The sequence below is a fragment of the Phyllostomus hastatus genome, unplaced genomic scaffold (assembly GCF_019186645.2).
Source record: "Phyllostomus hastatus isolate PE091 unplaced genomic scaffold, TTU_PhHast_1.1 phas_contig_196, whole genome shotgun sequence".
NCBI lineage: Eukaryota > Metazoa > Chordata > Mammalia > Chiroptera > Phyllostomidae > Phyllostomus > Phyllostomus hastatus.
The window spans coordinates 37507374-37521665 of record NW_025333709.1 but is presented as its reverse complement, the minus strand read 5'-3'; the positions used below and the strand labels follow the sequence as shown (position 1 = coordinate 37521665).

Below are 14292 nucleotides of genomic sequence, written 5' to 3'. Positions count from 1 at the left end.
TCCAATGGTAAGAAGAGTTTATGGTCTTGAAAAATTAAAATTGCCCAGTTTTTTCATATAATTGCTATTACTTTACTGTTTTCATAGAGAATATTTTGTCCATGCATGCAAAGAAAACTTAATATCTTTTCTTTTTACAAGAAAATGATAGGAATATACATACTGTAAGGGACACATTCATACTGCACTTCAAGGTATTTATAGGTTCCTGGACACGGGTCTGGAAATACATCGGGACCTGCCACGACCGCACACTGCGTTCTGTTATTGCACCTGAAGCCAAAAAAAGAAAAAAAAGAAAAAGAAAAAGAAAGAAAGAATGTGCTTATGCAAAGTTAAATCATTATTAACATCAATACTAATTTAAATTTTATTTTGGTTCCTATCACACATATTTAGGATTTTAGACTTACTAAGGAAATTATCTCATATACTTTAAAATAAACTAGAGGTAAAAATTAATTATTCAGTTTACTCATATTAACTAGTTTAATATCTGATTGAGCAGAACATGATTTTAATTTAAAAGTTAAGTACTGCTTAAACACAACTCACTGGCCAAAAAATATTGGTAGGGAAGACTCACTCTCATTATAAAATCAAATTAAGAAAATATAACCACATAGTTTTATTAAACAGTTGTAAAATAAACTCACTGATTATCATGGCAATCATTTTAAAGACAATAAAATATGGTGTTAAACTTTTAGGCAAACAAAAAAGAATAATAAAAAGTTAATATTTAAATACTAAAATATATCTAAAACCATGATTTATAGAAATGAATAATAACTATCCCAGAAGTAAAACCATTTAAAATAACTGATTCTCTATAACCTCTTCAGCACTTATTATTACTTGTCATGTTATCAATAGCCATTCTAACAGGTGTGAGGTGGTATCTCTATGTAGTTTTGATTTGCATTCTTTAATAGCCAGTTAAGCGGAAAAAGGGAAACAATTCACTGCTGGCAAAATGTAAACTGACACAGCCATTATAGAAAACAATATGGGGGTTCTTCAAAAAAATAACAGTAGAGTTACCATATGACCCAGCAACTCCACTTATGGGTATCTACCTCCCCCAAAATTGAAAACATGTATTTGTAAAGATATATGCACCCCAGCGTTCATTGTAGCACTATTCTTGGTGGCCAAGACATGGAAACATCCAAAGTGTCCTTCGATAGACAACTGGATAAAAAACATGTGGTACATTGGAATACTAAACAGAAGAAAGAAAGAACTCCCACCCTTTGCAACAGCATGATGGGAACTGGAGAGCATTATGTTAAGTGAAATAAGCTAGGCAGCAAAAGACAAATACCCTATGATCTCACCTTTAACTGGAACCTAATCAACAAAGCAAACAAATGAGCAAAATAGAACCAGAGACTTGGAAATAAAGAACACATTTACAGTGACGAGAGAGGAAGCTGGAGGGGAATAATGGGGGATAGAAGGGGAAAGGTCAAGTCAAGGAACTTGTATAAATGACCCACAGACAAAGACAACGGTGTGGGGGGAGGGTTGAATGTGGAAGATGGGGGCTAGGTAGGGCAGGGGAGAGTAATGGGGGAAAAATGGGGACAATGGTAATTGCACAACAATAAAAAATGAAAAAAAAATTGTTTGAAATCCGAAAAGAAAAAGATGTAGCACATTTGTACCATGGAATACTACTCGGTCATAAAAAATACATAACATTGTCATTTGCAACAACATGCATGGACCTTGAGAATTCATGCTAAGCAGGGTAAGTCAGACAGAAAGATTCAAGAACTATATCATTGCACCCATATGTGGGATATAAAACTGAAAGCAACAAATAATAAAAAAACAAGGGAGGAGGAAAGAAGAAATTGCTAAAGGGAGTCATTTATATGGTGATTGAAAGAGACTAACTGTGGGTGTAAACACATCATCCAACCTACAGATGATGTATTATAGAATTATATACTTGAAACTGATATAATTTTATTTATCAATGTCACTTCAATAAATGTAATTTAAAAGAAAAAAAGAATTAATTCTCATTTTCTTATGTTCAGCCTAATAATATTGTCCACAAATGCCAATATCTTATAATTCAAAATAACTTGAAATCTCTAAAGAGAATAATAAAATATTACTATCAAAACAAAAACAAAGTAGACATCTTTTGTGGCAATAGAGCTACACAGAACTGGGCTAACCTGATTCAATCATGGGTAAATGCACCTGTAATAAAATTGATACCTACTCTGAAAAAGGCACACATTTTATTTTTTTAAAAGAGTTTATTTTTAGAGAGAGTGGAAGGGATGGAGAGAGAGAAATATCAATGTGTCATTGCCTCTTGTGCACCCCACACTGGGGGCCTGGCCCGCAACCCAGGCATGTGCCCTGACTGGGAATTGAACTAGTGCCCCTTTGGTTCACAAGCCAGCACTCAATCCACTGAGCCACACCAACCAGGGCTGAAAAAGACTCACATTTTAGAGTGGCTTCATTATGGTAAATTTTACTAAACAACTGTTAAAATTAAATAATTTATCAATTGACAGACATTTCTGAAGAAAAATACTTATTCTACCCAAAATATTGACACTGAGATTATAGAATGAGACAATCTAGTTATCCTGTGTTTATGTTCTTATTTATTCATCTCATAAATATTGTACCTTAGGACTAGATTTTGTATTACTTTCTTAGGGATGTTTCATTCTCTATAAAAGACGATACTCTTGATTCCTTGCTAGCACACTGCCAGAGTAGGGAGCATTTAGGGCAGAACTCATTTTGATTTAAAGTAAAATGCTTTGTGATTACTTGAGGCTACTATTTGTCAGGCTTAATGAAGATTTTATTTAGTCCCTAAATTAAAATTGATTCTTTATTGAATGTCTTAAGCTTAAAAATAGTCTGCATTATCATTGAAAGATTAATAAAAGCCAATATTCCGTACTCATCAGGCAATTGTGCACTGCACCTAATCCTGAGAGTCAACACACTCTCAAGTTCTGTTGTGTGGATTTAATGTCTCAGGATGATTGTCAGACAACCAGCCATATAGTCGCAGTAATGTGCATGTGGCTATCTTCACACATGCACTGCGAACAGGTAGCTTAACACTTTGGTGTACTCAGACTTTTGAAAGAATAGCAGTACATCCCTATTACATGCAAAACACATTTCAATAAGCTGTCTCAGATGAAAACATATGCTTTTGCAATTAGAGTAATATAATTTTCACATTATACCTTAAAAATAAACTCATAAATCTGAGGATTTCATACAATGAGCAGCTATATAAACTCTGTTATTCCTATGATTATTATAGAAAATTAGCTATTATCAGGAACACATATAAGGTATAAATAATTAAAAGATGAAAGAAGTATATACAGTAACATGTGATGCTATGTAAATAGTTTGTAAATATAATATCATTGTTGATCTCCAGTTTTTGGCCTACTGTTGTTTTACTTCATATTATTAACCTTTATTTCTAATTACTGCATATCTAATAATAAAATTCATTTAGAAGCTGTGTCCATTCTTGTAATTTTCAGATGGAAACATTTAATTGCAAATATTTTATTATTTAAATAATGTTTAATACCAATGAATTAAGATTATTATTCATACATATGAGTAGGACATAAAGGTTAAAATTTACACTTATGAAAATGTTTATTTCACAGGAAGTTGTTTTAAATCAAGAATTTCAAGTGACAGTATTTGTATAGACTGGATTAACAATATAATATGGGCACTATACACATTGTCCACCCCCCCCAATTATCTCAACATGTGTATTGACCAATTTGCATATTATTTAAGCTTTAAAAATATTAAGGATTGATGTATATGTCAGAAAAGTGAAACAAGCAGCCATTTGTTATAAATGAGACAGCATTGTGACATGGTGTATGGGAAGGGGCGTGCAAACCAAAACATGGTAATGTGTACCATGTGATGTGGTACACTACAGTAATGTGTTGCAGTCATTCCCATTGCTACTTGATAGGAAACAAAAATGATGACAATGACTGTAATATACTACTGGTACAGCATGTTTTGGTTTGTATGCCCCTTCCCATACACTGTGTCATCACTATTTTATAGAAAACCAAAATGCTTTACAACATTCTCTTCTAAAAATAATTCAGACACTACCACTATTTCTATATCAAATACTTTTTATAAATTAAGAATCTGAAAAATGAAAAGAGAAAGCTAATCAATCTCTGGAATATTATTTATCTATAAACTACATTATAATTTGATTATTTAAAGACTAGCTGCATTTTAAAAACAAGACTCTAAAGGTCTGTCATTTCCTTTTTTTCATTGTTTCAATTATTGTGAGTGAAAATAAAGTTACCTTTACTATTAGAGTAACGATTATTAACCAACTTATAGCAGCAATAGTACTTTTACAGTTCTACCAAAATTATCAAAAGTAAATTCATTCAAAAAGAATATAGATGATGAAAGTTTGAAAAGTTAAATGCTTTCATCTGATTTAAACTCATATTTTTCATAATGTACTTTTAGTATAAATATAAAGGTGATTTTCATTATCCATGATATTAAAATATTTTTCAATATACAACATAAGATGAGAAAAAGATTGCAATAATATAGTCAAATGCATTTGAATCTAGTAATAGTCACAGAAAAAAATCTCATAATCTATAGAAGTATTAAGGCTTATCCATGATGAAAGTTTCAATATTTTTCATCAGAAACTTTATACAATAAAAATTTTTCTACCCTGAAAACTGACAATTTATGAATGAAGTATAAGCAGGTGACACTGACAAATACCAGGTAGAATTCCCAAAGAAATCTCCTGGAGCTTCAGTTTTCACATACATTACATGCAGGCCAGTTATTTTACTGCTTTCTAAAGTTGATATGCTTATAAAATACATAAAAATGAGTAATATCTATAAGTAACCAGTTTATTATTGTAGTTATTATCATGTTATCATTCTTAACATTAGTCACCTGCTTCATGATGGGTTAAGAGCATTTCATTTCAGATGGATTGATGAGTCTTTTGAGAGAAACTTATAATACAGAAGAAGGGACACACAGAAAAGCACATAAATTCTTTTGAGAGTAGAAGCATGAAAAACAGATTCACATTAAGAATGAACTGTAAACCCTAAGTAATTAGCTGCATGCAACCTACTTTTCCTGTGATGCCCTAAGTCCAAGATTTATAGTAACAATGCCTTCTACCTGAGTAACCCTTAAGCTAAGAAAGCATGTTCACAAATAGTATACTACTTGTTACTTCTTTTCTGAGATGAATATCACTATTCCCAATTTCACAGAGAAAGGAATGGATGCAGAGACATTAAATGACTTTTCAGAATCTCAGTAACCAAATGATAGCCACTAGGCTCCAGAACAGTGACCTGAAAACCACAATCTTGCTGTCTTGTGGGAGAATGAGTCATGTATTGTACGGTCACTCTGGGAAACCGATGCAATTCACTGTGGTAGATTCCCAGGAGTACTGTGATGATCTGATGTGGTAAACACCAGCTGCGAAGTATCTAAATGGCCCAGGATTCATTCAGTCATGGTGTGTGGTTCAGGCATTCCAAAGAGGTTCTAAATTTGAAATAACATTGCAGAGCCAAGCCCTCTCAATCAAAGCTAGAAGGCAGCAATTGAAAAGATCAATCTCTGAACAAACGGTGAAAAGAGTAATAAGATAAATGAATATTTATTTATGTACATAAACTATCCTAAAAGACAAATAAACTAAAAAAATGCCATTTTAATTCAACCCATATATAAAACTCCCAGTTTATAGTTGTCACCTATTGATGAAGTTTATTTAATAAATGTTATTTAATGTATTGAATGCTATTATTAGCAAAAAATTTAAAGCAATATTGTTTAACTTAAGTAGATATCTTATGATGACTGCCAGGGAAGTACACATAATCACAGGATTAGTAATAGGATTCAGAATCATTTGCTGCTAACTTATCCCTCCCAATATGGCTCATACGAAACAAAAAAAAAGTCAACTCTGGGCAAAACAGTTCCTCTATTTGCCACAACATACTGCAATATACAGTAAAAGTGATACTGCTGGGTTTATCAACTATTCAGATAAGCTGTTATCATAGATAAAAATAATGAGATCTTTCCTGCTAAATTCAATAAGATAATATTGGTTTTAACTTGCATTATCCAAACAAATATTAGCAGCCTATTATCGCATATTTGGTTATAATACTTATAGATGAAACATATAAAATAAGTTTCTAACATAACTATACTTTAAAACAGTCTCATATAATAGACACATAAGCATGGTACTGGTAAGTTCCACAGCTCTTGTTATAAAATTTGGTACCATTAAAATGATTTAAATAAAATACTGTTGTATTTATGAAAAAGGAGTGTAATTCACAGGGGTTATCCATTAATAAAACCTCTTCAATCTCCTACTCTTATTACATTCTAAAATCAGTGTGTACAAACAAGCCATTCCTGGGAATTTTAAGAAATTGCTCAACTGATTCTTCAGCCATGTAAATATATAAAACTTCATTGAAAATCACTGGAATGACAAATATAATAGTATAACAAACAAAGGTGCTTTGTATCCTTTTGTTAGCAAAATTAGTCATATGAATTTACATTAGCATTTATTTATCAAATGGCATTTAGACAAAAGCACCTGTATTGAAAAAACACACTTAGTATCCCCAAGCAGTCCCCAGGATCTAACATGACAAAGCAGTATTTGCATCAGATAAGAATAAAACCCTATGATCTAACAAGAAAATATTTTAAAGATATCTATTAAAGCAAAAAAGGCACCACCATCACGATATTGTAATGTTTAAAAACTGAAAATGGTTTTTAAGTAATCAGGGTAACTAGGAGTTTTTAATTCTCAGAAAAACATAGTAATGAATAAAAACATAAATTCATATGTGAATAATAAGAGAATTTTTCTCAATGCCAGCAAAAATAACAACTCTCTTTTCCTCCTAGGAAGACAATATAGTATTTCCTTTATTTTATACTGTCTGCCACTCTGACACCTGTTGCATTCATTGCTGACTTAGAAGCCTGAGAAGGCTAAGGCAACTATCTCACAATGCACTGTGAATGCACACATCATAAAGGAATCTAGATCTCAAATCGTAAAAAAACCAAAAAACTAAGTGGTCAGAGAAAAAATAAAACAATCATCATGATTTAAAAACAAATTATCTCATTTTTATATTGTAGTTATATACCTAGAAAGAATAGTGCCAATGTTGTTATGTGGCAATTTAAGGTGCCACTTAAATTTAAGGGCAATTTAAGTGGCAATTTAAGATGAACAAGATGGTAAGCACTCCTAACTTTTTAAAAGATTTTATTTATTTATTTTAGACAGAGGGGAAGGGAGGGAGAGAAACGTCAATGTGTGGTTGCCTCTTGAGTGCTCTCTACTGGGGACCTGACCTGGCCCACAACCCAGGCATGTGCACTGACTGGGAATCGAACCAGCAACCCTTTTGCTTTGCAGGTCAGTGCTCAATCCACTGTGTCACATCAGTCAGGGCAGAACTCATAATTTTCAATCCTAAATCATAAATTAAAACTATTGTGGGATCTTACATTGTGACAATGCATGTAAACCAAGTGATGTAATCCATAAGGTGATTCTTTAGAATCATCTCAGGTATTTCATTTTGTTTTTCTTTTTATATGTTATTTCACAAACATCCCTTCACATTAGAAAAATGTAGTTTTATACAACCAAGTGAAAACGTGACCAAAGTAGTGAGTGAGTGAGGAGGTCTACAGAAACTAGGGCACTGAATTAGTTTTCTTGTTGCTTTTGAAATGAAAGATAATAAGCTCTGGGGCTTAAAACAATGAAAATATACTGTATTATAGGTCTGGAAGTCGAAGTCCAAAACGAATATTAATGTGATTAAAAGCAAGGTGTTGGCAGGATTGGTTCCTTATGGAGGACCTGGGGAGAATGTTTCCTTCCTTCCTCCAGCTTCTAGAGGCTGTCCCCACATTCCTTGGCTTGTGGCTCCACCTTTTCTAACCCTGATCCTGACGTGATATCACTTCCTGTCTTCTTTGACCTTCTTGCCTGCCTCTTAAAAGAACACTTTGATTACATTTAGGCCATCCTCCAGAATCCAGAATAATCTACCCATCTCAAGAACCGGAACTTCATCACATAGGTCAAGTTCCTTTAGCCACATAAAGTAACATCCCCAAGTTCTAGGGATTTTGATGCCAATATTTGGATGGGGGGCATTATTCAGCCTACCAGAAGCACTTAAGTAAAAAGACAATTGAAAACTGTGTCCCCTGAATTGGGCACCTTGCAAAAGTCTTATAGAGTTAGATGCATGTTATGACAGCAGAGCATGGCTATGAAGTTTAATGCCTCCATAATATGCAGTTTTATTTATTGAAAGGATGCACATTAAGCCCTGGCTGGCACAGCTCAGTGGATTGAGCATGGGCTGTGAACCAAAGTGCCGCAGGTTTGATTCCCAATCAGGGTACATGCCTGGGTTGCAGGCCATGACCCCCAGCAACTGCATATTGATGTTTCTCTCTCTCTCTCTCTCTCTCTCTCTCTCTCTCTCTCTCTCTCTCTCTCTCTCCCCCCCTTCCCTCTCTAAAAATAAATAAATATAGTCTTAAAAAAAAGAAAGGATGCACATTTATTAAAAGGATGCATAGACCACCACTTACATATTTACATTATAGTACAAGTAAATGTTTTGAGTATAAATTGGCTAAACAACATTATATGTTTTGTTTGATCACAATGCAATTCTCAGTTTTATAGTTTTTAATTTATAATTTAATGAACCTTAAAGGCTTATTCCTGGAATTTCCCAAATTAATTTGATAATATTCTGAAAATACAGAAAGATATTTGAAAATATAATAATCTTGCAAAGAAGTCCAGTTCCCAAATATTCCACACACTTTCTGTGTAATATTTCATAAAAGACATTATTATGACCATCATTCAACACCCATAGAATATTCATGGAGCCCATTCCAAATGTAAAATGATTAGGCGCATGAGTACAAGTCATAGAAACATGCATCGAAAAGAAATGAAAATGCGCTTTCAAAATCAACACGTTCACAAACATTGCTTGGCAAAGCATTTCAGTCTGGAATTCTGTGTCAGTGATTTCTAAGTTGTAATCTTCTAGTCATAGTTGAATGCTATAATAAAGGCTGAACAGAATAATAAAAAAGTTTTCATTTAAAAATAACTGTAATTACAACTGTATTAGTTTATTACCATCTTCTGGTGGAAGCATGTCAGAACTAAACATTCTTTACTCGCATGTATGGTTAACCATGTAAATCAGAGTGTGTAGCTGCATTCATTATCTGAAAGTGTAGCAAATAGAGGCACTGCTTGTTTTTTCCTAAGTAAAAAGGAGCAATATTTTTATGCATATATTTTATATGTATGTATTTTTATATTAATTTTGAGAAAGAGAGAAACATTGATTTGTTATTCCATTTGTTTATGCACTTATTGGTTGGTTCTTGTATTTGCCCTGACCAGGGATCAAACCCTCAACCTTGGTGCTTTAACCAACTGAGTAACCTGGCCAGGGCTGTATGTATTTTTCTAAAGCAAATATAACATCCATTTTGCTTAAAGTTAGTTAGGAAGTTAATAAGACTACTTGTTTATTTATTTAAGTCCCATACAAACTTAATTCATATTTCCTGAGAATGCTGCAAGGCAGTCTTTTCTTCCCTGAGCTACAAAAATGTCTTATCTGCATAAAAGGGCTAAGATTAAGGATGTCACACAGAATCATTTAGGTGTTTTTTTTCTTGTCCGTATGTGATATTTACAAATCAAGCTGTTTATATATGAGACAAATTAAAAGAAACAACATCAAACTATGAGAGAGTTGGAAAGACAAAGGGATTTTACTAATGTTGGCTACTGAAGTAAGTTCGCATCAAAATCCACAAAGAAAACAACATGGAAACAGCTAGAGAAATGCTGTTGGCTCCCTTATATTTGCTTTTTTCCTTAATGTAAAAAGATAGATTTTTATTGTCCTGTTATTAAATTATAGCAGGAATTACACATGCATATTTGCTGTTAAAGTGCTAAATGAGAGCGAACTGCTAAATCTGTGTATGTGTGCAGGTACTTGCACCCACCTGCACACACAAGTAGAACAATCTCCTACATATATTTAAAAAAGACTTCAACAGCAGGATTATCAAGAGAAACATATATTTGTGCCTAACTCGGACCTTATGTAGATGCATTGATTTTTGAAAGAAGTACTGTGTTTTAATATGACATAAAAATAACTTCAGTTGTTGTTGTGCTTTGTAAGTATTAATGCAACAGACAAGGTGTTCATACAAATGATGCAAGAAAGCCTGCATGTGCCAGTGCCTGAAGACTGATAATTCTCACAACTCCCTCTCCTCTTAGATGCTTCTCTCACTTCTGATACTGGCGCTTGTTGTGCTGGCTCTGTTAAGTGATGTCTATTCATGACCACAGAGAGACTCATCCCAAGCATATATTCTATTTGTTTTGATTTATGGTATCATCAGAAAGCAATAAATGGAACAGAAATCGCAAAGACATTTCTATTTGTACCAGAAAAATTTATCTGCTAAACAACAGCAAATACAAATTAAAGTGGCTAAAAGTAAGGATGTATCATTTCACATATTAAAAGTTGGAAGATGGGCTGATTCAAGTTGATAAATTCACTTGGTTACAAAGTTATGGCCATGATTTAGAGTCTATGAAATTCTCTTGGACTTTGTCCTATGGTCCTAAGATGGCCAGTGCATTTGCACGTGTCACATGAAGAAGATAAAATCCAGAAAACATAAAGTTTCTGGTGTCTCATTTTAAGAATAAGGATATTCTACACATGAGCCACTCTGCAAAACATAAAACACTTAAAAAAAAACATTGGTCAAAATGAGCCAACATGTATGTCTAAAGCAATACCATAAAGGGAATGACCTCCACATGAATAGTTTTACCCAGTGATGGTTCACCCTCACAGGGCCAGAGAGGCCCCTGGTCTCCTCTGGAGCATCGAGCCACTTACAGGAGAGTGAACAAATCAGGTCTGCGCTAGTGCAGAAGAAGGGAGGAGTGCAGTGAAGGTGTCGGTGTATTCCCTCAAGTTTCCTTCTCTAGCAAAAATGCCTCATATTAAGATATTAGACAGTTTAACCATGGCCAGGTAGTTCAGTTGCTTAGTGTGTCTTCCTGATATGCCAAGGTTATGGGTTTGATCCCCGATCAGGGAACATACAAGAAACAACCAATGAATGCGTAAATTCACTGCATGAAGTTGAACAACAAATCGATGTCTCTCCCTCTAAAAATCAACAAATAAAATTTTAAAACAAAAAAAAATTGTAGAGGAGTTACCCCAAAAAAGACATTAAAATGCGATAGTTTACTTTGAAAATCTATGGCAAAAGCATTTTAATGTATGGAATCTGGTTAAATATATTAATGTGCATCCCTTGTATATGATGCTAGACACCATTGAAGATGATGGAGTAACATTTTTCTTTATCAAATTGGAAAAAAAACATACAAATTGGAATGTAAAATGAAAACATTAAAAATAGTTATGTAGCTGTATGTATGCATACATATAGAGAATAGCTGTGAAAGATTTGTAACAACAGTGATTATCACTGAAATGTAAGGTAATGGTAATTTTCAGTCCCTTAATATCTTTTCTCCTTTTTTAAAACAAAGTGAACATTTATGTCATGATCAGTCCAAAGCATATTTAAAATTCAAATAGAATAGAATAATTATTTCCAGACTATCCATATTAATTACTTCATATTTTGAAAGCCCTTCAACTCAAAATTTTTTAGTTCTTTTTTTAATTTAAATTATTTTATTGTTGTTCAATTACAGCTGTTTCTATTTTCTCCCCCCACCCCCTCCAAACCCACCTCCCTCCCTTGCTTCCACCCTTCCCCTTGGTTTTGTCCATGTGTCCTTTATAGTAGTAGTTCCTGAAAACCTTTCTCCCCACTGTCCCCTCCCCCTCCCCCCTCCCCTCTGGCTATTGTTAGATTGTTCTTAATTTTAATGACTCTGGTTATATTTTGTTTGCTTTTTTTCTTTTGTTGCTTATCTTTTAGTTAAAGGTGAAATCATATGGTATTTGTCCCTCACTGCCTGGCTTATTTCACTTAGGATAATGCTCTCCAGCTCCATCCATGCTGTCCCAAAAGGTATAAGCTCCTTCTTTCTCCCTGCTGTGTAGAATTCCATTGTGTAAATGTACCATAGTTTTTTGATCCACTCATTTGCTGATGGGCACTTTCGTTGCTTCTAGCACTTGGCTATTGTAAATTGTGTTGCTATGAACATAAGGGTGCATAGGTTCTTTTGGATTGATGTTTCAGGGTTCTTAGGGTATAATCCTAGCAGCAGAATTGCTAGGTCATAAGGCAGTTTCATTTTTAGTTTTCTGAGGAAATTCCATACTCCTTTCCACAGTGGTTGCACCAGCCTGCATTCCCACCAACAGCGCACTAGGGTTCCCTTTTCTCCGCATACTCTCCAACACTTCTTTGTTGATTTGTTTATGTTGGCCATTCTGACAGGTGTGAAGTAGTATCTCATTGTGGTTTTAATTTGCATCTCTCTGATGGCTAATGATGCTGAACGTGTTTACATTTGTCTCTGGGGCCCTCTGTGCGTCCTCCTTTAAGAAGTGTCTGTTCAAATCTTTTGCCCATTTTTTAATTGGGTTTTTTGGCTTCCTGGAGTGGAGTCATGTGAGTTTTTATTTATTTTGGAGATCAAGCCCTTGTCCGAGGTCTCGTTGGCAAATGTGTTTTCTCATATGGTTTAACTCAAAATTTTAAAAAACAACATCTATACAATGCAGCTTTCATATAAATTATTCTGTCAAATTTCCCAAAAGTTTCTCCTATGTTTAGGGGACATTTCTCTGTCTCTAAAACATTACATAAACATTCAGTATTGAGTTAACAAATAGCCTCTTTCTAGAGATAATGTGTACAATTTTAGTTTACCTAGGAACTCAGGCACAGTGCAAACCTAACTTCCCACATGTCCATAAAACTGGCATGTATCATTTACAGCTAGATAACTTCTGCTAAAGTTGCTCTGGGCATTAAGATGATATGTTGGTTGATCCATCTTAAAATGCTCTGATAACAACTGATGACAGTTTATAATGAGGATAGACATTGTCTTCAGGGAGTGTTTCACATTTGTCTTTTTCAAAGTTGTGGTCCTTATTCCATATCCAGCAGAAATATATTCAAGTGGGACTATAATTTGAGGTACAGAAGCAATCCATAGCCAGGAGGTTAGAGACCATTAGTGATATAGAAAGTGTCCTAGAATTAAACTCAGAAGCCTACCTGTGAACCCATACTACTGAGGGAAACAAGAGGAGATGCGTAACTTCTCAAGCCCTCAGTTTCTGTTTATTTGTAATTACAATTTGTGATTATTTTGTGGCTTTAAAGCAATAAAATGTAGGACAATACCACATACAATGTAGGAGGGTATAAGTACCCAATCTATATTGTTATTGAATTATAGATGTCATAATTACTACTAAATATAGTATGGCATAAATTATGAAACATGTAAAAATAAAACAAATAAGTTTTTGTAAGATTTTTTTTTATTTATTCACTTTTAGAGAGAGAGAGACAGAGAGAGAGAGAGAGACAGAGAGACAGAGAAACATCAATGTGTGGTTGCTGGGGGTTATGGCCTGCAACCCAAGCATGTACCCTGGCTGGGAATCGAACCTGCGACACTTTGGTTCACAGCCCACGCTCAATCCACTGAGCTATGCCAGCCAGGGCCAAATAAGTTTTCTTTAAAAAATTGGTCTTTTTTAAGTCCTTAATTCAGAGTTCCAAATAAAATAAAACAAGTTCATAGGCAACTAAGTAAAGCATTCTACCATCTAAACTGCAGTTCCACTTTTGGCCCATCAGGTTCAAGGTGGAAATGACACTGAGCAGAAGGAAGTCAGTTAGCACTCCCCATTTCGCTGTCCCTCCTTCACAGTGGGTGCCATCCGCTGAAATTATTAATATGCAGTGATCTTTACATCATGATGGCATTAGATTTTATTCATGAAAAGCTTAATTAACATACTCTTGATCAATACAGACAAAAATAGAAACAGTTTCTTAAGGGGGAATTGCACTGCACAGTAAAATCAGGTCCCTGTACAAACACAAACAATATTTTCA

The 14292-nt window shown here is 34.1% G+C and overlaps 1 protein-coding gene across 13 annotated transcripts in view; it reads right to left on the bottom strand.

Moving 5' to 3' along the window:
• ADGRL3 (adhesion G protein-coupled receptor L3) overlaps positions 1 to 14292 on the bottom strand; it is a 761150-nt gene that overhangs the window by 322194 nt on the left and 424664 nt on the right. For all 13 annotated transcript variants that reach the window (XM_045834530.1, XM_045834518.1, XM_045834519.1 and 10 more), the window contains one exon: positions 164 to 273. In XM_045834530.1, coding sequence (XP_045690486.1) covers positions 164 to 273 — 110 coding nt within the window. The remainder of the gene's footprint in view (positions 1 to 163; positions 274 to 14292) is intronic.